A 26088-nucleotide genomic window follows, 5' to 3' on the forward strand; every position below is an offset into this window, starting at 1 on the left:
CAGTCTCAACAGATATTAACAGGCTCCAGGCAGTTCAAAGCCATGGCAAGTTTAGTCAAATAATATATATCACTGGAGGAGACACTTTATATTTGTTACAGCTTCTCTTTAAAGGATCTCCAATCTAGTTACAAATCTATAAAGGATCAGCTGCTACCCAACGAACAACTAGGCTAGACCAGTTTTAGAGACTATGTGAATAGGTGACATTCGGGAAGATGAACAGATTGTATGTGCTGGCTTTTATATTTAAGCACCACATTTCTAAACATTTAGTAAAAATGGTCATATGCTCACCTTACATGATTTGTTATTTTAAAATATAATGCTGACAGTTTATATTTTTCTTTTTTATTTTTTTTATTTTATAATTAACTTAATTTCACATATCAGCCATGGATTTCCCCCATCCTCCCTCCTCCCAACCCCCAGCCCTTTCCCCAATACACCCCCCATTCCCACCTCCTCCAAGGCAAGGTCTCCCCTGGGGAGTCCGTCCAGCCTGGTAGACTCAGCCAAGGCAGGTCCAGTCCCCTCCTCCCTACACCAAGGCTGAGCAAAGTGTCCCAGCATAGGCCCCAGGCTCCAAAAAACCAGCCCATGCACCAAGGATAGGTCCCGACTCTGCTGCCTGGGCATGTTACCATTATTCTGAGTATTGAAATTATAATGCAATGTGATGATTTTGGCAAAATGTGAATCTAAACTTCTGAAGAATTGCATCTTATCATTCAATTATCTTCCTTGTTCTCTACCTCTCTAGTCCGCTGTGTCCAGGACAAAGCAACCTATTTCGCTTATAAATTACACAGGGCAATCCATGTAAGTATAATACGTTTTAAAATTCATCTATAATTAATATTATTTGTTATTTCAAAGAAATTGTGTTCAAGTAAAAAGAAACAAGTTAAATACCAAAGCAAAATTTATCAAATGCAGATAAGGCACATAAGTCATATGTGACATAAGACATACAGCATGGGCACATAAAACATATTGCACTTCAGGGTATATCTCTTTCATGCAGTTTAGAGTCTGAGCACTTATATCAACTGATAATCCAAACACATTTGGACATATTCAAAGACCCTACATCACATATATGCAAGCACAAAATATGGGGCAGAAAATGTCAAAACATTTTAAACTCTCAGCCAAAAAATAGCTATATTTTTTCAAGTTTGAAAACAAAATATTGATACTTGTTATTTTTAGTGTACAAGTACTGTATGTCAAAAATACTGTAAAATATAATTAAATGACAATAAATTCTAGACCTATTTTTTGTAATTAAATGATAATGCTGTCCATGTCTTGGTGTGATGTTCAATAGAACATTATAGTTGTTGAGGCTCTGGTGTGATATTCAATTGCACACTTTGTAGCAGTCCGTATTAAGGACACAAACACTTATGCTCATCAGATAGTGGATAGATGCTTTCCCCATTATGTTCTGAAATTGTCTTAAAGAATAAAGATTGAACTAATGAAATGGTTCCATCTCAGTGCCTCCAAGCCTGACAACCTGAGTTCAATCCCTGGCACCCACATGGTGTAAGGAACATCTCCAACAAGTTGTCGTCTGATGTTCACATGTACACTGTGGTACACACACACATACACAGACACACACACTCAAACACACCACATAAACACACATGTACACACAAACCAACACACATACAGACACACCCACACAAACACAGACACACACTCACACACAGACACACCCACACAAACACAGACACACTCACACAGACACACATGCACACATACAATAAATGTAATAAAATTTTAAAGAAAATATCTCACATAGACTATTGTACATATAACATAGCCTTGAAATAAAATTTTACTAAATGCAGTAGTATAGTAATTTGAACAGAGTATAGAATTTTGATAATCAGAATATGTTATTCTTAAAGCAATTTATTTCACATTAGTATATATTATTTGTACAAAATAACAGTCTTCATTATGACATTTTTCATACATGTAAGTAAAGTATTACCAAAGACATTTTACAGGCCAACTTTTTGATAGGTGCCAGCATATTGGGAAAGAATGGTAACAGTCAAGAACATTTTTCTTATGTATTATGTACATAGGAGTTTTCTTAACATATGCATAAGAATCTACATAGCCTCAGAACTCAAGAGAAAAATCATCGCTTTGTGCAAAATAGCATCCTGAGAAAAGCTGTAAGAGAATTCAGCAATTCCTCTCCAATGAGCCATGACTGCAACAAGAAACTAAATTTTCCCTGCGAATTACCCTGGGCAAATAATCACAGTTATTATTCTGATTCCAGCTATGCCCTGATTCAGGGAAACTCATTCTAATAACTTATAAATTAAATTATAACTCTATGTATTCAAGGAAGAAAAAATGTTCTTGTATTGACAAGTAGTTTTCAGTTCATGAAGATTACGTATAAGTAATCTAAAAGTTCATACATGAAGAGCTGGAATATCAACAATTGTCAAAAAGCTGTTTTTACCACCCCTCCCCCGCCAAAAAAAAGCCCTTTGTTTTCCTTAAAGAAACTCAAAATGACCTACATTTTAAAAATAAAAACTTGGTCAGATCATTTGTTTTAATCACCTCAAATCATAAAGTCCGTTAGTAGATTGACACTCAAAACATTCTGAAATCAAGTTAGATTGTACTAACTGGCCACCAGATGTCACCATTATTCCATTTCAAAGACATTTGCACCATCCCTGCGGGTAGGCCTCAAGCATCCCACCACATGGTACTGGAGGAATGTGGACCTGCAAGAAAATTGCTACTGAAACAGAAGTCAGTCGATGTTGGACAGACCTTTAAAGTCCTGTTTTCCCTACCCACCTTTCTTCATCTTTTAGGACTTTGGTTTCCATAATAAAACTGTCATCAGGATTCTGATCGCCAGAAGTGAGATAGACCTAATGACCATAAGGAAACGCTACAAAGAGAGATTTGGGAAATCCCTATTTCATGATATCAAAGTAAGCCTTCAATTCATGATTTACTTTAACTCACATTTCTTTCTTTCTGGGCTGTAAATAAAAGCTTTAATGTAAACAACTTGATGTTGGGATCTAGAAAGCTACCTATCTGACAAGGAGGATTAACTTTACAAATTCAGAGAGCTTTTAGCGCATTAACAAAGTTAAACTGGGAAGTCATTGCATCATGAAAATAAAACCTTTTGTTCTTTGCTTTTTAAAAAAAATGTGTTGTAATTGTAGAGAATAGTCACTCCCTATGACTGTGTTTCAAGGGTTCAGTTCTCACCTGGAAAGCACAGGACCACTTGGATGTGACAGTTCACCTGTAATTATACCTGCAACCTTCACATGAGAACTACTGAGGTTGAGGCAGGAGAATCAAGACTTCAGTGTCAACTCTGTGCTAAAAAGCAACTAGAGACTCGGATAGGCTACTTGAAACCTGGTCTCAAAACACAAGCAAACAAAAAAAAAACAAAATTGAGGATCAGGGAAACTGTTTTTTGCAACAAGAATGAATTAACTGTGAGAAGGACTCCTACCTCACTGTGGCACTCCTCATAGCATCATTGAAGGCAAAACAGTCAGTAGCTGGTAGTTTGGAGAAAGTTATTACTGAATGTGTAAAAGCCTACATGACCAACCACTTCAGCATGCAAAGGTCAAGAAAATAATAATTCAAAAATAAGCAAACCAATGTCTTACTCTGATCTTTCTAAGCTTTTGTTAAGTATTTTATAAAACTTGGCAAAAATTGAAATATATGGGCTCATCTATATAATTTGAGGGCTCAGTATGAAAATAAAAATGCTTAGTTTCTCATCCAAAAGAAAAAATCGAAAAGGTTTTAGGAATGGATAGCACAGGGCATCAGAACACACACAGTACCTGAGACTATGTCTTAATTTATACTTTGTACATTCACATTGCTTTCAAATGGAATACCTAGTTACAAAATGAACTTAGCTCCTTGAACTATTCAAGATATGACTCAACATCTCAAATATTAAAGCCACAAAATCGAGAAGATTTCCTAGGCCCTTGTAGGAACCAAAGAGGTTCTAAGAAATTGATAAATTAGTTAAACTCAATATTGTATTTTTTAATATTTGATAAAATAATCATTGTATCTACCATGAAGATCCAGAGCTACTAGTGATGATCAACATGTACCACTGAGAAAATCCGGAGTTACTAGTGATGATCAACATGCACCATTGAGAAATAGTCAGAACTCAGTTTCTAAGTGAATAAGCTAACTCACATACACTACCTGTCATTATTCCTAGCTACCTCAAAGACAAGTTGGAATACTGCAATGCTACTATGTACCTTTAAATTTATGAGCCTTAATTACACAGCTTTGTGTAAAACATTAATATGCTAAGTGATTTTTATGAATGGCATTCATTCAGCCAAATATTCTGGAATATTTAAGAACAATGGAAGAACATAAAAAGGAAACAAAATTGCCCTAATTCTCTTGGGTGGATACCCACTAATGAGATTTTGTCAGGCCTGCTATGGCTTCCCCAGATCACTACACTGAAACCCTAATCTTATGTAGATGGCGTTAGGAGCTTGGCCTTCGAGAGTTAAGTCATGAAGGTAGAATCCATGAGTAAGGTTACTTTCCTTAAGCTCCAGGATGCTCCTTTGTCCCTTCTGCCATGTCATGTTGGAGTCTGTGAAGAAGTATGCTCTCAGTGACACAAAATGTGTTGTCACCTAGATTTTCTATGCTAATAGAGACATAAATTTCTCATACTTTAAGCCACCTCATTTGTGGAATCCCTAGGGGACTAAGATAGCAACTGTTGATCTTTTTTAAAAGCACATAAATTATAATGTTTTGCTGTCAAAAGGAAGGATTTTATTAAACCAGGACATCTTATTGTATAAAACATACTGTGAAGCAGAAAAACTATCTTACATGATTATACACTGCTTTTCAACTTTTCATTGATATGTGATATGTTTCATTGATATGTGTAATGTTTCATTGATATGTAACATTATGGTGCATATGTGTTTTGCATAAATCTCTGTGCTCATTCAATTGATAATAATTTTAAAATGCATTTCTTGGTATAGGATTACTGAATTAAACAGTATAAATATTTTCAGATCTTTGGCAATGTCCAGACTATACTGATTACTATAATAATATTATGCTACCAACTTTTAGAGCTGAAGAGAAGATCCATTTTATCCTGTTATTGTGCTCACAAATACACGTTAAAGTTCTATCAGCTTTATGTGAAATATATTGTATTGGCTATAACCACAGCATTGTTTTTAATAAGTTTCACTTTGAAAACTGCTCAGAAAATCTTTAGAAAAAAACATAAATCATTTTGTGAAGACTAACAGTCCACAAATCTTTCATACTGAAATTAGAATTACAGCTGATTTTTAGAAACATGGAGAGATTTGATTTCAAGAGCCTCTATTTTTTCTTTTTAGAATTTTGCTTCAGGGCACTATGAGAAAGCACTGCTTGCCATCTGTGCTGGTGATGTGGAAGACTACTAAAATAAGTAAAGATTTGAAGGTCTTGAAACCCTCTTTACAGACACCTCAGATACAAACTGTTGAACTTGTGCTGTTATTGACACTGAAACAAAACTATAAAATCATATTTTTCTTCTATCTCTAAAATTATTCCAAGACCAAAAAATCTTCTCTTGAAAATATGTAATCCTGGACTTGCACCCCTTCCTCAATTAGTAATTAATTAAATTATGTATGATGAAATAAGAAAAACATTGCATTGGAGTCGATTTTATTTAAATGTGAACTGTCAGTACCTACAAGAAAGTCTGATCATGACTGTCTCTGGTATCAGCCTGAAATCTATAACACTGAAGTGTGTGATCACCCTAAGTGTGTGCCCACCCTCATGGGAATTGCCTACACTCTAGAACAAACACAATAAAGCTGAAATGAGGCCCTAGAACAGCCTGTGAATGAAAGTAGTTGAAAGTAAAGTATACCAAGAGATATACTTACTGGATTATTTACTTGTACAAGATATTTAGAAGGAAGAGTAAGGGTTCACATGAATCTGTGTATATACCTTGATTGTGCTAATGTCACTCCAGTAAAGCTAATTAAGATATTTTTTAAAAAGTTCTTTCTTTAATTTTTGGAGAAAGGCTGGACACATATGTACCATGGCACATGTGCTCACCTTGCTCTCTTCAAACTCATGGCCTCTTTTTTTTAGTTGGTGTTGGTGTTGTTGTTGTTGTTGGTGGTGGTGGTGGTGGTGGTGGTGGTGGTGTGTGTGTGTGTATTCCTCAATATATGAATACAATCTGCTCAGTCCATATAATGCTACTTGCAGATATATGAGATGAGGCCTAGCCACTCGGCATTGGATGTGCAGTTAGGGGGCTTTTCCCAGGGGGAGCCTTGTTTCTACTTCTCTCAACATTAATTAGTTGCCTACAGTCTTTTTCTAGGGCTGTGGCCTCATGAGATTTTCCCCTTGCATGTTAGCATGTCCATTAGTGTCATTGCTCTGATCATTTTAGGCAGGCATCTTTATGGAACTTTATGATCATAGCTTCTGACATTGTTAAGAAACACAATCTCACAGCAAGCTTCCTGATCCTCTGGCTCTTACAATCTTTCTGTTCATCTTCTGTAATGATGCCAGAGCCTTAGATGCAGGAGTTGTGTTGTAGATGTATCAGTTGGGGCTGTGTACCACATGATCACTTGTTCCCTATATTTTGGTTGGTTGTGGTTTTTCTGTAGTAGTCTCTGTGGCAAAGAGATATTTCTTTGGCAAGGGTGATATCCACACTTGGATATAAAGATTTGAAGGTAGGAACAACAGATGACCTCGGTCTTTCTGGACCTGGGTTATCTCACTCAATATGATCTTTGCTAATTTCATCTATTTACCTGCAAATGTCATACTTTCGGTTTTTGTGAAGTTGAATAGTATTTCACAATAAATACATACAGATTTTTCATTGTCCACACATCGGGTGAAAGGCATTTTGGCTGTTTCCATTTCCTAGCTCTTGTGAATAGTGCAGCAGTGAACATGGCTGAGCAAGGAACTGGGGGGGGGGGTTACTGTTGAGTCCTTTGGGCTTACACTGAGAAGTTGTATCCTTAGGTCAGATGGAGTTTTTTTTTTTTTAGCTTTTGAGGTTCCTCAAACTGATTTCTAGGGTTCTGGACCAGTTTGCAACCAACTTGGCCTTCCTCTTCACTCAGTTGATAGTGTTCTTTAGCTGTGCAGAAGTTTTGTAGGCGTATGAAGTCCCACTCGCTGATGGTTGGTCTCAATTCCTGGGCAAATGGGGTTCTGCTCAAAGTCATCTCCTACATCCATTTCCTATATGGTTCTGTCTATGTTGTCTTCTAGCAGTTTTTACAGCTATACACAGACAGATTTTCTATACACATAAAACAAACATACTGATCATGAATACCCCTCTGTTGCTGGAGAGTTTCTCTCCAGGTTCCACCAAGCCCCACAGTCCCACAATCCATGTATAAAATAATCACTCAGACAGTTATATTACTTATAAACTGCATGGCCATGGCAGGCTTCTTGCTAACTGTTCTTATATCTTAAATTAACCCATTTCTATAAATCTATACCTTGCCACGTGGTTGGTTGCTTACCGGCGTCTTTACATGTTGCTTGTCCTGGCAGTGACTGCAGTGTCTCTCCCTCCTTCTTCCTGTTTCCCCAATTCTCCTCTCTCTTTGTCCTGCCTATACTTCCTGCTTGGTCACTGGCCATCAGTGTTTTATTTATATAGAGTGATATCCACAGCACCCCTCCATTGGCAATAGCCTCAAAAAAGAAATGTCTAGGAATAAATCTAACTAAATAGGTGAAAGACTTATACAATAAAAACTTTAAATTTATGAAGGAAGATGGAGAGAACACTAGAAAATGAAAAGACATTCCATACTTATTGATTGGTAGAATTGATACTACAGAAATGACCATTCTACCAAAAGCTCTCTGCAGATCCAACACAATTCCCATGAAAATCTGAATCTCATTCTTCACAGTAATACAAAAACTATCCTACAATTCACATGGAATCACAATGAACCCCTGATACCTAAAACATCCCTTAACAAAAAGAACAACGTTGGAGGGACTAACATTCTAGACTTCAAGACAGATTACAGAGACATAGTAATCAAGGCAAATATGGTACAGACGCAAAAACAGACATGAGGGCCAATGGAATAAAAATCAAAGACCCAAACATGTGTACATATAACTATAGAGATCTCATATTCAGCAAAGATGCCAAAACAGATACTAAAGACAAGACAGCAAATGGTTCTGGGCAAACTGGATGTCCACATGTGGCAGAACAAAATTAGACCTGTATCTATCACCTCGCATGAAACTGATTTCAAGTGGCTCAAAGACCTAAATGTGAAACCTGAAACCACTCGAAGAAATATAGGCGGTACTTCTGTGATCAGTGAGAGGGGTGAACTCCACACAAAGAGACCCAGGAGACAGGGTAAAGCATGTCTACCTTGAACTCACTTTCTCCAGTGAAGAAGCCACTTAAATCTGGGACTCTATTCCATGTGTGAAACCTACCAACTTGGAAGGATAAGCATCACGGCTCAGGATACCCATTTCTTTTATTGTCTGGTTTTTCTCTTCTCTGGGGTCCAGGGAATCTTCATACACTCTACCTAGTTCTAAAGTATTCTAGGAAAGTATTTTGCCAGTTCATAGTTTTTGTAGGTTTACTGAGCTCCACCTTTTTGCTGATATATTTCTCCTGAACTCACTCTTGAGAAATTGTTCCTGCTTAATCTTCAGATTCAGCTAAACACTAAAGAAGCAGCCCTCTCCCACTCGCAGGGGACCCACCTCAAAGATGTTGTATATAATTATACACTTTTAAGAAGATTCCAGATTGCAGGCAAAAAACGACCTCACTCCTCTAAAAATCTAGAAGCCAGATTAGCTTATACATATAGGGATGGAAGAAATCTTCATTTCCCAGCTGGACTCCTAAGTATAATCTTTAAGTTAAAGCTAACATGACGATATATTTCACATTATGTAACATTCCACTAAGTGGCAATTAGGAGGTGCTAGGTAGGATCCTGTTTTCTAAGTTTCTTGGTTTACAGCACTGTTGTAGCATTTAAAGAATGAAAACAGTTTAAACTGCATCCCCCACCACCACCACCAAGGCAGAGATTTCTAACATCGCTCATGAAATGGTACATCATTTCCAATAATCAGAAATTTTCTGCTTCAGAAATAAATGAACCATAACAGATTTTTTTAAGCCACTGCAACCTATTTATAGTGACACCAAAAAGAGCATTGTTCAGTGAGATACCCGAGTGGCAGAAAAGACTGATCCTCTCTCTGTTTTGAGGATTCAGTGATGTAAGTTTGAGTTGAGGGTTTCAAATAGATTCTAGAGTTGAGAATGAGGACAAGGCCCCGATTACAGAATGATCCTATGTAAATGACCACACAGAATGAATGATAGTGTGCATGTGAATAGATGAGTATATTTCACACAAATGAAACCAATGAAGTCTTTATTTTAGCAGTCATGTATATACAATTAAAATGAGGTAAAACATTAGGAAACTATTTGTTTCCTTTTAAAAATTGGATGAAAACATTCATTTTTTTTACAAGTAGCTTATTTACTAAGATGTACTATTTCAATAGCTAGCAATCTAAGCAGTGCAATCCCTTTATGTTGATTGGGAAGACTATATCACACTTTCAGGATACTGTAATCAATTCTTTTCTAGTTTCAAAAAACTATATATATATATATATATATATATATATATATATATATATTTAAATACAATATTTAAATACAATATTTTTTCTATATTTTCTACTCCACAGAGTAGAAAAATGTCTTCAAACATATATAGGCAAAATCCCGCATTTTCTCATTCAATCCTCAATAATTTGGAGACATAAGCATTTTTAGTCAATCATTTAAAGAAACCAAGACTTAGGCACACCATGTAACATGTCTAAAAGGGTGCTCAAAGCCAAGCCCAGCAAGTTTGATGGATACTCTTTAACGCCAAACTGCTTCCTCATCCCATTTCATTGTGCATGATTTTCTGATCAAGACATAAGAATAAAAGACATATAACTTGCAAAGCTTCTATGGTGATATTTTAAGTGGTTTACATAGTTTTTCTTTTCACACTTTTTCAAACTTTTCCTGAAAGGACTTAGACAATTGTTCAAAAGCTAGAACAACGTTGTCATCTTCATTTTCACAGAGTTCACGCAAGGAGACACTACAAATAGAAAAATACATATATGCATATACTATTAGTCAACTAAGTGACATTGAGTACTATTAAAAAAAGACTGTCCTGCAAAATGATGAAATAGGATTAGCAAATTATAAGGAATACTGACAAGAAACAAATTTACTCACCAAATAATGTGTACACAAAAAAGAGAAAGAAATAGGAAACTAAGACAAAGTGTTCCAGGCAGTGCCTTTATTACCCAAGGGTAATTGAAAGGCTACCAAACTCTATATCATTTGATCCTTGCTTCCTTAGGTAGTACAACACAAATTTCTTTTCTCTGCATACCTCATGCACATATTTTTTTTTTTTTGCTATTGTGTTCAGAATATACTGTAATCCACTATGGAGAAGAAAAGCTTCCTTTCTTTCTCTAGGTAGGTGAGAGAAAAAAATGAAAGTGGGATGTGGCCAGTAGAATAATGGTCCTCATCTAATTCAGAGGTCCTCACCTAAATCCCCAGAAACCTATAAGTCATGTTAGATTCCAAGGCAAAGGGGAATTACCATCACAGATGATAGCTAATCTTCAACACGGATTCTGGATTCTCTATGTAGAACTGATGGAATTCTCACAGGTGCTCATGGGTGTGAGGAAGGAGAGAACTGCATCAAAGGAGTGAAATGTGGACACTTGTTACACAATCTCAGCTCTCTCTACTGAACATCCCTGGCCTCAAAGACAGAAGGCAATGGTGAGCCAAAGATGCAGGCAGCCTCTAAATTTGGGAAAGAGCCAAGGATTTCCCTTAGAGTATTCAGACACCTAATTTTACCCAATGGAACACACTTGACTTTTGACCTCCAGAATGGTAAGATGATACATCTATATAGGTTTATATCATTAAGTGACAACTTGTCCCATCAGCATTAAAAAACTGGTGCACAGGCATGAAGACATGGAGAAGAAACACAAAACTGAACAGTTCATAGCAAGTAGCCTTGGATGAAATCAAGAACAGTTTGACATCTTATTTGCCTTTCATTATTTAGTGTTTTGTCCCTACTAGAGATCCATCTTTAGTGATCTACCACCAAAATGAAATGTCTATCTGCAACATTAACTTATTTCTCCTGAGTTACAGACTCATCATTGTGATGATGTCTTCTGATATCCACAGATAAAGACCAGAATGATGTCCTCTGATATCCACAACATATATAAATTCTAAGTCACTATCTTTGTACTTCCCCACAAATGTCATTTTCACTCTGAAGTTTGTGTGTGTGTGTGTGTGAGAAAGAGAGAGAGAGAGAGAGAGAGAGAGAGAGAGAGAGAGAGAGAGAGAGAGAGAGAGAGAGATTCATTAACAATAATTTAAACCTTGGTCATCTTAACCCACTATATAAACTTCATGTTTAATGTCTCAATTATAAATATTTGTCAAATTAATATTCTGAATTATCCTTCTGTTTCCTTAATTCAGACCTTCATTCATTTCTGATCACCCTTACTGTTACAGACTCTGAGACAATCTGACATATCTCTACCACACATTCAAACTGTAGATCTATGCCACACTCACTCTTATAGCCCTGTTTCCACAATGCTCAAAATATGCAGCCAGAATTCTAAACTGTAACACTGAATTATCTTCCTAAAACAGACTCAAACTTCTCTGGAATCATAAGCGAAACACAATACTTTCTTCTACAAGTTGCCTTGTTTATGATGTTTTATCACAGCAACACAAAAGGAACTAATACAAGGACTATAGGGTTTATTTTTCCCCCAAAGGGTGGGAATAGATTTAACAATCCTTGTACCTGAAGTGTGTAAAAATGTCTCAAACCAATAATAACACCCACGCTGGTTAGATGAATGAATGAATGTTTATTTTTCAGTCTGACTTTGGACACAGCTCTAGTATCTCTGGAGGTTTCTGGATTGCTCTTAAGATTATACCTTGGGTAACTATGAGGCACCTTACCTGGAGATACTACAAACCAATGATTATCAACCTGTGGATCATGACCCCTTTGGGGGTCACATATCAGATATCCTGCGTACCAGATATTTAATTTCAGTTATGAAGTGGCAAAATTGAAATAAAAAATGAAATAATTTTATGGTTGGGGGTCACCATAATAGGGTGAACTGTATTATAGGGATGCAGCATTAGGAAGGTGGGGAATCACTGCTATAGATAGACAAAGCTATTCCCTTCTGCTCTTGTATGTTTCAAATTCACTCTGTGTATATAAAAAATCCATATAGGCCTAATTCAGTTCTGATCAATGAAATAAAACAAAGAATTGCTTATTAAGGATGCAACAATGTTGAGATTTATGGTCACTTGAATATACCTGTGAAAAAATAATCACTGCTAAAGTGCTGGAATGCATTTAGATTTGAGGGATTAGGATGATGGTCATATACCTAGTTGACACTATATGGCCAATGGAGCCCAAGGATGGGGTGCTCACATAAAGTGTGATAATGCTTGGGATTAACCAGGCTTTGTTGTAGAACAAAACAGGACGTGACTATGCATTGACAGTCAGACAATGCCTGAAGAAAAATAGGTTGTAGCAAGAGACTCAAGGGCAAGCACATGTAATAACTTAGAGACCTGATGGCACCTCAGAAATATCATATATTTGACCTGAGTTTACAATTGGGATCATTAAGAATATTAGGATCTGGGGTCAGTAACGCTCCTGAATAATTTTCTGTTAGTGTGTAGTGCCTGAGCCTGAGACAAATGTGGATGGACCTTAATCACCAAAATAGTATGGAATTAATGATATTACAGAACATAACCAAGAGGTTGTAGGGATGGGGAATTCTATAGACTCTCTGGGAAGTTGAAATGCATGATATGTAACAGGCTCGATGATACTTTTACATAATTGGTTCAAGAAAAAAATCTCAACATTTTCAAATTACAGTTAAGTTTTTGAAAAACAGGAAAGTAATATTTCAACATGTAACATACCTGATAGATTTAATGGTAAGGGAAAAATCTTTCAACAAGTAGTAAGCTGCCCCTTGATGTAACCTAAAAAACAGAAAAATGAATTAATGACTCAAAATTATTTACTATTATTTTTTACACCCATAAATTAGGGCAATCTTGGCTATGATCACAGAAGCTGGGTTTTTATTGTTGTTGTTTGTTTTGTTGTACAATGGGTGGCTCACAATTGGTCACAGTGTTGAGAATAAGTGACTGCTAAGCACTAATACCTACGTGGAACATCTATGTTACCCCACCAAGGCAGGGCATCACAGAAGAGGAGACGAAAAGAACTAAGAGCTGGATCTGAGAGGGGTGCTGTGACAGGCTCTCTCTGGGGCATGGTGTGACTCATGAACTCACAGCAACTAAGGTAGCCTGCACAGGGTCTGCACAAGATTGGGACCATTAACACTCAGGCATGCATGAGAGGTTCGTAGGACAACTAGTTTCCCAAGGGAGGCACAGGGCCCTATGAGCTGAAGAAGGGAGAATCATTTTCTTCAGCATTGTAGTCACTGGTGAGGTTCCCTGTGCTCCACACGCATGCGGGCAGCCCTGCTGAGGTCCCATGTGCTCCACACGCATGCGGGCAGCCCTGGTGAGGTCCCCTGCGCTCCACACTCATGCGGGCAGCCCTGGTGAGGTCCCATGTGCTCCACACTCATGCGGGCAGCCCTGCTGAGGTCCCATGTGCTCCACACTCATGCGGGCAGCCCTGGTGAGGTCCCATGTGCTCCACACTCATGCTGGCAGCCCTGGTAAAACTCAGTGGGTCCCAAAATGAAAGCAAAATGAAACTCAAAGACTCAGAAATGGAAGGCTGATTTGCTGGAGTTAAGCAGCACAATTGGGGAGAAATACAAGAATGAGGGAGGGGATTTAGTCATAATAGTTTATATACAGTTATGAATTATCAATGAATAAGGTTTAAAAACAAACAAAAGTATTATCTACTAATGCAGCAGCTACTTTACTCACAACAAGAAATAGTGAATAACAATTTAATAAACAAAAGTGTTCCAGGTTTCTGAGGGCGATCCAAACAGTTTATTCCTTAACTTAACAAGAATTGCTAAAATTTTATGTCAATTTTTAATTCCTTAGTGTATTTGCCTCTAGACGTATGTGTTTAGCACTTGGACCAATATCTCCCTTGCTCAGAGGTATTTCCCTGGAAGTGAATATCTAATATGCTTAGCATTACTAATTATTTCTTGACATTACCAGGAAAGAAGATACCTATTGACCTGGTCAAACCTCACAAGGGGTCCACGCCGACAGCAGTCAAGTGCATCTGTGTTAGCGGCAGTTTCCTTCCTGGACTGTCCAACTTTTGTGGCCAAAACACTGTGTCCACAACAACTGTGTGCACAGTGACCTAAATAATGCTTGGTCCTGCTTACACTTACAGAAATGGCTTCCCTGACAACGAGCTAAATTAACTCTCTCAGAACCAGATAGGTAAACTAGATACTTTATATTCTCTCAGGCATTAAGCAATACCAGATGGCTATTTGTCATTATGTTTAAAATACCAAATGATGCCTAAGTAGAACTGTAATATAAAATATATTGAATATTCACAAAGATACATTTAGACTACATATTTAGGGCAATTGAGTTGGCCTAGAAATAAAAATAGTATAGAGTATGTCATCATCTTTGCCATCAGTCTGGAAAGGAAAATCTAATATGCTTGGCAGGGCTAACCATTTCTTGGAACTTTCAGGGGAGAACATACCGATTGTCCTGATCTAACCCCACAAGGGATCCATGCTTATAGAAGTCAAGTGCATAGGCATTAAGTGGCATTTTTCTTCCTCTACTATCCAATCTGTGTGGCCACAGCACTGGGGCTTGATTGTGATTGATACCAATTGTGTGCAGAATGACCTAAAGAAATAGATTTTTTAATGGTTATTCACAAGGAGAGAAGGGTTGCGACCTATAACTTGTAGTCATTTCATATTCATCGATGCTTTTCAAGAACACTGCGCACACTGAGACAGTGCATCCTAGAGCATGGCTTAGCTCCACCTGTGAAGGGGATTGTCTCCACAGCATGCTGATGGCAAGTCCACCAGACTAGGAAAGAAAAGTTAATTGAAAAACTTTAAGTCTCCTTAACAATTCAGAGAATACCTTTGCAAGTGGAGTTTCAGAGAACTGGAGGCCTACATGTCACAAGAGACTATTCAACTGAACAAGTATAATGGTCTTCAGAATCAACAGCCAGAATAATGAGTAGAGAGAGGATAGAACAAAAACAATATAAAAAGGAAGAAAGCAAGTAAGTTTTCTGTGCCTGTTCGTATTGCAAACTTTGCCTCATGTGACCAACAGGAATTCTGATATAGGGCTAGTGATGCTGTAAACTGGCCCAACTACATTCTAGAGTGTAGTTATTTGTTTTTTCTTACTCTTTATTCTTTGCTCCTTGGGGGCCCGCCACCCAGCACCCAAATAAATCACACAGAGACTTATTCTTACTTATGAATGCCCAGCCTTAGCTTGACTTATTTCTAGCCAGCTTTTCTTAAATTATCTCATCTATCTTTCCCTCTGGGCCTTTATCTTTCTTATTTCTGCATACCTTTCTTTACTTCTTACTCCATGGCTTGCTGTGTAGCTGAGTGACTGGACCCTGGAGTCTTCCTCCTTATCCTCCATCTCTCTTCCCAGATTTCTCCTCCTGTTTATTCTCTCTGCCTACCAGCCCCTCGTATCCTTTCTCCTGCCTTGCTTTTGGCCTTTCAGCTCTTTATTAGACTATCAGGTGTTTTATACAGGCAAAGTAACACTGCTTCACAGAGTTAAGCAAATGCAACATAAAAAAATGCAACACATCTTCCCATCATTAAACAAATGTTCTACAACATAACAAATGTAACACATCTTTAACTGATATTCTACATCACTAGAGTGGTTTGGGAGCCATGGATAGTAGACATGAACATTTTAATATTTTTATTTTGTTATGGCCCAGAAAATCTCCACCCAAGAGAAAGTTGCACACATGCCCCAGACATTAATACCAACCCTGTTTGTCGCAACAGAGAACTATAAACTGATCAAACATCGACAGAAGACAGAGTAATTCATAGTTTTATATTATGAAGTATTATGGAGTGTGGAAAATAAACTAGAGCTCGATGGCAAAACAGGTATGTATATTATAGACAAAAAACTAAAGACAGCAAAAGATACTTTCAGGAGAATACCATTAACCATTCCTTCAGTCTTCTAAAATAAAACACAAGCATAAATAAATACTCATTTGTAAAATGAATTCTTTTAAGAATAATTTGGAAATTTCAGTAACTATAGTGGAACACAAGAAAATGAAATAAAAGTGAGTCATGAGTTCTAGGTTCACAGGTACCCACTATGTGTATTCCTCTCTTTGTAAGCCACCCAGAAGCAATAGAATATAGCATCAAACTGTAAAAAATAATACAAGTAAGTGAAATTTCAAGATACTACAATATACCCTAATAAAAAATATGTAAAGTGAATTGGGTCAAGCAAAAAGCAGGGTATGATCAAATAACATGAATCTAAATACCTATGTCAGATGCTTCAAAATGAAGGAAAGAGAAGTAGAAATTTTTTTCTAGAACTCCATGGGCAGCAAGGGTGAATGGGAATGAGTTCATGCATATACCTATGCCTCTTCTAATGCTAATTTTGCAGCAACAAGACACAGACTTTCTAGTTTATTCTATCAGCACCCCTCTGAATTGCCATGGAAACTCTACATGTACTAAGGGAGTAAAAGTGATTGTTACACTTCCTAAATTGAGTTCATTACAGAATAAATGGAAAGGGGAATTATTTTGATATCCTCCTCTCTCTCCTTCTCTCTTCCACCCCCTTCTTGTCTTGAAACAGAAACACACTCTAGCCCTGCCTGAAACTCATTATGTAACAGACCAATTTGTAGCAATCCTCCTGTCTCAGCATCCCCCGTGTTGGGATTATGGGCATGAGCCATCACATCCATCTTGGGAAAGGAAAACTGTAATGCTTAAAAATTAAATTTGGTTTTTCAGTGTACTTAACTACCAGTCTCTTACATATCCAACTAATTGTTTATAGTCATCCATACAAAATAAAGAAATCAAAACTCCTAAAACATTTTTCTTAAAAGTTATTTGTCTTGATATGCCATGGCTGGCTGATCTACATGGGAGGCCTGCACTTTTCTGAAAAGAAAGGAGAAGGAATGAATGGCTGGCAGGGGAAGGGAGGAGGTTGGGGAAAAAATGGGAGGAGAGGAGGGAGGGAGGGAGGGAAAACTGTGATCTGTGATGGGGTTGGGAAAATTAATTAACTAATGAAAATATTTTTCTTACAATAGGAAGTATAATTTTTTATCATCTGCATGCTTGCATTCCACAGCTTTGACAACTGTCTGTTACAATATACCACTCAGACTGGAGCAAAAGCCCCCCAGAGACTAACTAATACAACATATCCACTCTTCACTTACGTTATTTGGAACTCCTGGACAGAGCAAATCCACATCAAAGTTTCCAGACAGACAGACAAATGGTGAAACTGCCACCCGGCCTTCCCCGCAGCTCATCAAGTGGGACACAAGTGGTGAATCTTCACATTCTTCCCCTGTGAAGTCTGCCCAGAAAAAGTTGAGATAGAGCCCTGCTTGCTGTTCTTCTTTTAGTTTTTTTTGCTTGTTTGTTTGAGAAAAGGTCTCCCTACATATCTCCAGCAGGCCTAGAACTGTCTGTGTAAGCCAGACTGATCATAGAGATCTACCTGTCGTCTAGAGATTCCCCTGCCTCTGAGTGCTGGAATTAAAGGCAGGTGCCACCATGCCAGGAAGATTCACTTCCCTGTATGAGAGCTAAACCAAGCTAAAAAGGGAAGCCATTGGACCTAACAGGGACCACATCACAAGGACAACAAATTGGTATAACACATACTGAACAGCCAAGCCAGTTTGTGATGGGATACATGTGGTGATATTTTGTTGTACCCTAATAAAATTTGCCTGAAGATCAGAGAACAGAACTAGTCACTAGACTAAACACAGAGGTCAGGCAGTGGTGGCATACCACTGGGGGATTTATTAAGGTAACTCCATGTAGTTAAAAAGGTTTATTTCCGGGGTAACTTACAGCTAGTAAAAGGGTTGGTTACAGGGATCTGGGAGAGTTGAGGTGCAGTCTAGCTGGGTTCCCTGGGGAGAACTCTACTCAGTCTACCATTCGGCACCCAGGATTACCAGGAACCAAAGAGCTGGCAATCCAGATCTCAGGTCTTAAGGGCTCCCATCTTGGCCTTGCCTCAGAGGCAAGTCATAGGTAGGCATGACAGTTACCAGAAGCCTCACTGGGGGTAGTACTTCCAGGTCAAATCTGGAACAGCTACCCACTACATTCACCTTTAATCCTAGAACTCAGGAGGCAGAGAGCTGTTTGGATCTCTGTGAATTCAGAGCCACCCTTGATTATATGAGATTGACTCAGTCTAGGAGAGAAACATAACTAGGCAATGGTGACACACACCTTTAATCCCAGCACTTGAGATCTCATACTTCTGCTACCAGTATTTGGGAAGCACACAGGCCTTTAATCCCAAATTTCAGAAGTAAGAAGTAGCAGAGTCAGGAAATCTGCCCAAAGTCAACATCAAGCCTCTCTGAAAAGTGCTCATAGAATTCCTCTTGTTTCTCTTGTCTCAGATATATACTTGCTCTATTTTCTAGGAATGACCCAAAGTCAGCCCTCAATCAAAACAGTTTATAAATAATTTAATTTGGTTTTAGCATCATTCTCCACTGCCCTTTTAAATGCCTATCTCCAACTTTTTTTTTTTTAAGTAGAAAGAGCCCAACTATTCTAAGGCATGCTGACTTTTCTAGAGTGCCAGCATTCTGAGATGTAAAAATGGTACAGTTGGAGCCCTACCACTGACCTCATCCCTAACATCCCTATTACATGTCCTTGGGCAAGACCATTACTAAATCACTTCACAGTGGAACTAAAACACACTTACCAATTTTTGACAAGGGAAGTTGATATTCCTGTTTCATATCAGCCAATCGGGACACAATTAGCAGAAAAGTAGCAAAGTCCTCTGTCACTTGCATGTTGTACTCATGCAGGGCAGCACTAAAGTCCTCAGGGAGGTCATCAAGGAACACCTAAAAGCCAAAGGTTTTTCAGAGAGAGAGGAGAATACTTGCCTTAAAAAACTGAATATTTGGAGCAGTGAAGGAAAAGACCACATGGTATAATTCAATTGTTTTCAATAAAGCCACTTTTTCTTCTTTTCTTAGTTAAACTGGGGTTAAACGTTTTTTGTCCTTATTTGCACTTGTAAAAAATAGATACTCTACTCATAATGTTTACTCAGATGCTACTTAATCAAAATGACTTTTGTTAAAGTAGAAGCGTGTCCTCAACTGCCACTGGACTCATGAGTAATTTCAAAGAATCTAGGAACACATTTGTAGAGAAAAGAAGAGAAAACATATTTTCAGGCTTGGAATCAACTCCACCTGGTTGAGAGGTTCTGAGACTCTCACTGTATTCAGCATGCTAACACTGTTAATCACTTTCAATCTGTACACATGAAAGTGCTGTATCTCTAAGTTTCTTCTTTTGTTGTTTTGTGAAAGTAAACTACAACCTAGAAAGCATGCCCTCACAAAGCATCTTCATCTAAGACTTCTGGATTTGAGGAACTGTGAAGAAAAGAATTCTGCCTTTCTCAGCCATGCCATCGGTGCTACATCCTAAGAGAATCAACTCAAAACACCAAGAAGAGCAGAAAGGGTGCTACGAATGAGCTCCTGGAAATAAATACAATTGATTTAATTAAATGGACAATGCACCTTTTCAAAAATGACCAACCAAGATGAAAAACTGTTTCTAAGATATAGTTTTTAGATTATAAGATTAGACTTTAGGAATCAAAGGACAATTTCCCAGATAACTTTGTAAAACTTTCTCAGAGATGACACTATGACGTACAGTCATATCTCAAAACATTCAACAATGAGGATGGCTTTGGGGCTTAACTGCCCCCAAATACCTTCATTTTCTATGTGTATGCACATGAACATGTGTGTGGGTGCTCTCTGCCTTACTTTTTGAAGCAAGGTCTCTCAGCATTCCTAGAGTTCTCTCCAATTAGGCTAGTCCCAGCCAGCTCCAAGGATCCAGACTTCTCTGCCTTTTCAGCTCTGGGATTACAAGCTGTGTCACCATGTATAACTTTTCGTGTGGGTACTGGGGGTCCACACTCAGATCCCCACGCTTGCATGGCAAGCACAGTATAAAGTCATCTTCCCAGTCCCTGTATGCCTTTTCATTAATGCTGTATTTTGATGCAATCAATTAAAAACATGAATATACTTTCATCCTAGTTATCCTTAAGGCATGTAACCTTTGAACATTCACAGAGTGACATTTGAATTACAGATAAATATCACCACACTATTTCCAAAAGAAACATTAGTACATAATGAAAGACCCTAACCCTTCAGGCTTACACCCCCCAAGCCCCAGGAGAATAAGGAACTAAAAAAGCTAGTTCCAAGAGCCACCTGACTTAGCCATTATCCAACTACCCCCCCACCCCCCGCCACAATGTAACAATATAAAGAGATTTCTATTAAGAGATGCGCTCAACTGTGACTGGGATAATTGCAAGTGTTCCAGGAAGGACCACTGTAACCTTTGTATAAACTTCACTCCCACCCTGATACCCCCCTTGAGGTTTCTGGAAGAATGTGCATGCGGATGTGACTGTACCCTCTCTGTGATCAGACCATGATCTTGAGAAATTAGCCTCTAGACATAAATCAATCGAAATGAAATTGTATGGGAATTTTAATCTTGTGGCTTTTCCTTTAAAAGTACCTATGTGGCTGCAGTAAGATGCAACTCTTGCTCTCAGGACAAGAGTAGCCTGACTGTACAGCCGCATCAACAAACCTCGTGATGTTGCATCAACTGGACTGGAGTCTGGGTTCTTGGGGCGCCCACTTGAGACCCTGGATTTTGGGGTCTATCATTAAAATACATTAATTACCCCATATTCATAAAGTCCTGTTGCTACTGAATCATTTCTGGCAGAATTTGTATACTATTATTAACTAATTTTATCAGAAGATTTTACCTTTGATTGATAAAACTTGATGTTAGCATCTTGAAACTTGGCCGGAATATATACCCTTCCAAAAAGATTTGCCAATACTAAAACCAGCTTTTCCATTACATCTTCAGAAAAATACTTTGAGCCTGTACAAAACAAAAGCTCCATGTTATACATGTAGAAAATTGTTATATCAATTTTTTCATGTTTAAAATAAATGTTATGTCCATTTCACAGCAACTGTAGAATATCTCTAGCTGCACATGCTTCTCACCTGACCCTTTTTATGCCTGCTTTTACCTTCATTAACATCCTTATCTTACCTACTACAAATTACCTTCTGTTCTGATCTAGGCTTTGCTTACTTTGACCCATCTCCCAGGGGAGACCAAATTTATGGCTGTGTCTTTATTTATTATGACTGTCTTTGTCAGTGCTCTGTGGCTGTAAGGAGACACAAGGACCATGGCAACTCTGATAACAAGTCAGATAACTGGAGCTTGTTTACAATTTCAGAGGTTTTGTGTATTATCCGCACAGCAGGGAGCCTGGTGGCACACAGGCACCCATGGTGCTGGAGAAGTAGTTGAGAACCTAAAAGCTGGTTAAGCTTTTAGGCTTTTGAAACCTCAAAGCTCCCTGTATGGGATTTATTTTTAAAGACTTTGCCCAATATGGCCAAAAACTTAATATGTATAATTGACTTTAAAAACATAACTAATGCAATATCAGTTATTGATGTATACTGTATACTTATATTCAAAGAAAATAGTGTTACAGACAATATTCACAGACATTAGTAGTGATTATCTGTGGGTAGAATTTTGGGTTTTATATTTTAACAATGCTTTCCTGAGCTGTTCTTCAAAACTGATCATATATTATATTTAATTACAAGGAAATGTTTTATAAATATTGTATATCATTCAGCATGTTCAGAATCCTAGTGGTAACACACTTTTCAAGTTACAACTTGCAGTGGTGAATATTTTAAAGTCATTGTCACAAAATAGAACCTCTATTAGTACTTATTTAACTTTATCTTATTTGTAAACCTATAATTTGTCTATATAATTAACATTCTTTTAATTACCAACCTTTTAGTTAAAATGAACAATAATAAGATTTTTATACATATATTATTAAACTTAACTGATACTCTCTCAAGTGATTATTGAGTAAGGTATTCCTGAAGTTCTAGTTTTTATAAATCTATCAGTTTTTTTCCCACCATGGGAAGATTTTACACACACACACACACACACACACACACACACACACACACACACAAAATTTTACATGTTTATAATATATATCACATTATACCATATATTATTTGGTATATGCCTATATACTAATAATAATATATTATTTATATGTTGTATGATATGATAATATTATTTCCCTGGTACACAGACACACACACAGACAATGGAACCCTCAAACTTACCTTTATAAGTTGGCTGACAAAGATTATGGAAAAGACCTCTCACAAGAAAACTGACAAAAACAAGATTAGATGGTTCGTGGTAATGTAAATGTGACACCAGGCCGGCAAACCCTGTCGGATTACCTTCTTGATCTATATATCCCTAAAGAACAAAAGTAATTTGTTAGTTTGACTCCACTCGCAGAAGTAGTAACAAGTAGATTATTTATTATCAGTTTAAAATAATACATATCAACAAGATGGTCTTACCTGGCCCAATTTTAATAATTAAATGAATTACAAGTAGCAATACTCATTGGGTATTGTCATCTAAAGATTGCAATAATGCAGCGTGGTTAAAAACAAAAATCTAGGGCTGGAGAGATGGCTCAGCAGTCAACAGCTCTTGCTGCTCTTGCAGACAACCTGAGCTCAGTTTCCCAGAATCCACATTGAGTGCCTCACATCTACCTACAACTCCAGTTTCAGGCTTTCTCATACCCTCTTCTTGTCTCTTCATGGGCACCTACACACATGACATCTACTCATACATACATATATATGTAGATAAAAATTTTTAAAACTTAAAAAAAAAAAAACCAAGTCTGCTACTTTAAAAAAATCTAGATAGAGCCGGGCGGTGGTGGCACATGCCTTTAATCCCAGCACTCGGGAGGCAGAGGCAGGTGGATCTCTGTGAGTTCAAGGCCAGCCTGGTCTACCAAGTGAGTTCCAGGAAAGGCGCAAAGCTACACAAAGAAACCCTGTCTTGAAAAACCAAACCAAAAAAAAAAAAAAAAAAATCTAGCTAGTAGCAAATCTATTAGACACACACACACACACACACACACACACACACACACACACACCAGAGAGAGGGCAAGAGAGGGAAGAGTTGGTTCCTACCTCTTTCACCAGGAACTGCAAAGAATATAAGAAGTACAGCTTTAACATGTCTGTGACTCGGGGATGTTTGAAGGATAGCAATGAGTGCTTCAGCACTGACAGTGCCTACAAAGAAAAGTGTTTTGATTTAGCAACATTAAATGAGTGAAATGTCTTTGAAAGAGATAACACAGGCTAAATTGCATATAACATATATGTGTAAAACACACACACATATATCACATACCTTATGCATATATAATGTGAATTACAAGCTCCATACCTCTAGAGCACAGTGAACCATGTGGGTTCCCCCCCCCTTTACCACTCTACTCCTTTCCAAACTCTGTCTCCTCTGACTACGGCACACAAGGAAAAGGGGGTGCTCTTGGTCACCCACTGTATAGGAGATGACTAGAATAACAAAATACAGCAGCAATATACAAAGTCCAATTAGATTTAATACAATACAATTTCCTTCATCATATATGACATCATCTAACATAGTGCATATATCCTTTAATACACAAAAGAACACTGGGGCAGTTTGAATGCAAATGGCCTCTCAGGCTCATGTGTTTGGATGCTTGTCTCTAGTCCTGGGCCATGACACAGTTGCAGCAGATAGCAGTCCGGATGTCAACCCACCAGATGAAATATTTTCTGATGGAGGAACCCTGTCAGGCAAGGCTTGCAAAGTCATGGACTCTGAAAACTGTTGCTCCTGTCTATAATTTCACATGTGCAAAAACAGCTTGGTATTTCCCCATTACCATGCATTTTCATGTAATGTGTACATGCCATCCCATGATTACATCTCATTCTTACGGGCACTTATAGTTGTAGATGGTCAGGAAGATGACTTCTCATTAAGCTGTATAATTTTGATGAATAGAAATATTTTAAAGTATGCTTCATAACTAGATCTATTGTTCCACATGAACTGTAAGGCACTTAGAAGCCTGTTCTCCATAATTAGCTTATTGACAGGGCAATTTGACCAGATGAAGGGTCTCAGTGAATAGATCACAAGCAGGACTTACACAAATTATATACGAGGACAAAATGATGAAGTGTCTGGCTTTGTTGAATCAAAGTCCTTCAGAGAATAAAGGAGACCTAAATGGCCCTGAGCTTCCCCCACTGGCAGCTGATAACAAGACTCACAACATTCACCTGCTCTGACCCTGTAGCAATTAAGACTTTGTGTGAACATTCTAACCTCAGTTTATGATACAAAACTCAAACTTCAACTAACTGTTCATTATTTAGGTCCCAAATAACTAAACAATTAGCCAGTTCCAGAGATAAACAATTTTATGTCCAGCTAAATGCAGGTGCCACTGGTCAGGAAAGTGCCAAGCACCATGTCACCACCTATTTGTTGCATGGTAAATGGCTTTGCTTCTTATGGTCTCTCAAGGAATGTGCTATGACCTTGAGAGATAGTCTTAGAACTTTTCTTAGTATTGCAAAGAGTCTGCTGTTAGAAATGTTTATAGCCATGTAGAGGAAAGGCACTGTAAAATTAGAGCTTAAAAGAAGCTGTAGAATTAGAGCTGAAGAAGAATGAAAGAAAATGACACTCAGAATGTGTGTGAGTCTTTTTCCCTGAGACAGATAAAAACTTATTCCTCAGGCCCTCGGATAAAAAAACTTTGATGCTCTAGAAATACCCTTCAGATAAAATAGTCATAAGTTTTATTTTGCTTTGCTGTGTATCTTTTCTCTGAACCCTGTTTGTATAGCCTTGGAGCTGGACTCCATGGCATACTTTATTTGGCACTGGAACAGGGACCTGTATATAGGTAGTCAGAAAATTATCTATGGGAGAAGAAGAAATTTTCATGGAGGAGACCCCAAGTAGCATCTTCTAAGAGTATTGGAGAGAGTCACTCCCTAATAGTTAGCTTCAGGTAGACCTCGATCATGGATTCTGCAGATCCCCTGATCTCAAGTATGAGGAAAAGATGGGTCAAGATGAACTTAAGAAAAATACTACAAAGCTGCAGTTTGTTTCTCCATTCTCCATCAGCCTATTTTCTTAAATGATACCTCTTTTTATCTCTAAATATGGGAAATTTCGAATTACACTTAGAAAAAAAAATCTCTTCTTTAAAATTTAGTAGACTTCATATTCTGCCCATTAATATATATCTGTTCCAGCAGATTTCTAATCATTAAAAAGGGGACAGGCTCCCACATCATCTTCTTGGACATAGTCTTGCTACAGCCCTGCACTCTTCCCTCCAGCTCCCCCAGCCCCACCCCACTGCACTTTATGGCCATCTCACAACACAGACTAATCTAATCACTGCCTGCACCCTCCTAACACAAACTGCAGCAAGGCTACCTACACATCTCACAG

The 26088-nt window shown here is 37.8% G+C and overlaps 2 protein-coding genes across 3 annotated transcripts in view; one reads left to right on the forward strand and one right to left on the reverse strand.

Annotated features, from left to right (window-relative positions):
- Anxa10 (annexin A10) overlaps positions 1-5740 on the forward strand; it is a 57145-nt gene extending 51405 nt beyond the window's left edge. The window contains exons 12-14 of the mRNA XM_076553834.1: positions 764-822; positions 2868-2990; positions 5460-5740. Coding sequence (XP_076409949.1) covers positions 764-822; positions 2868-2990; positions 5460-5528 — 251 coding nt within the window. The 3' untranslated portion in view covers positions 5529-5740. The remainder of the gene's footprint in view (positions 1-763; positions 823-2867; positions 2991-5459) is intronic.
- Positions 5741-9546: 3806 nt separating this feature from the next.
- The window catches only part of LOC102905926 (putative ATP-dependent RNA helicase DDX60), a 101220-nt gene continuing 84678 nt past the window's right edge, over positions 9547-26088 (reverse strand). For both annotated transcript variants that reach the window (XM_076553286.1, XM_076553285.1), the window contains 8 exons: positions 23742-23846; positions 22857-22998; positions 21431-21552; positions 19301-19448; positions 17772-17914; positions 15021-15172; positions 13256-13318; positions 9547-10298 (listed from right to left, as the gene is read on the reverse strand). In XM_076553286.1, coding sequence (XP_076409401.1) covers positions 10199-10298; positions 13256-13318; positions 15021-15172; positions 17772-17914; positions 19301-19448; positions 21431-21552; positions 22857-22998; positions 23742-23846 — 975 coding nt within the window. In that variant the 3' untranslated portion in view covers positions 9547-10198. The remainder of the gene's footprint in view (positions 10299-13255; positions 13319-15020; positions 15173-17771; positions 17915-19300; positions 19449-21430; positions 21553-22856; positions 22999-23741; positions 23847-26088) is intronic.

This window comes from Peromyscus maniculatus, chromosome 17 (assembly GCF_049852395.1).
Source record: "Peromyscus maniculatus bairdii isolate BWxNUB_F1_BW_parent chromosome 17, HU_Pman_BW_mat_3.1, whole genome shotgun sequence".
Lineage (NCBI taxonomy): Eukaryota > Metazoa > Chordata > Mammalia > Rodentia > Cricetidae > Peromyscus > Peromyscus maniculatus.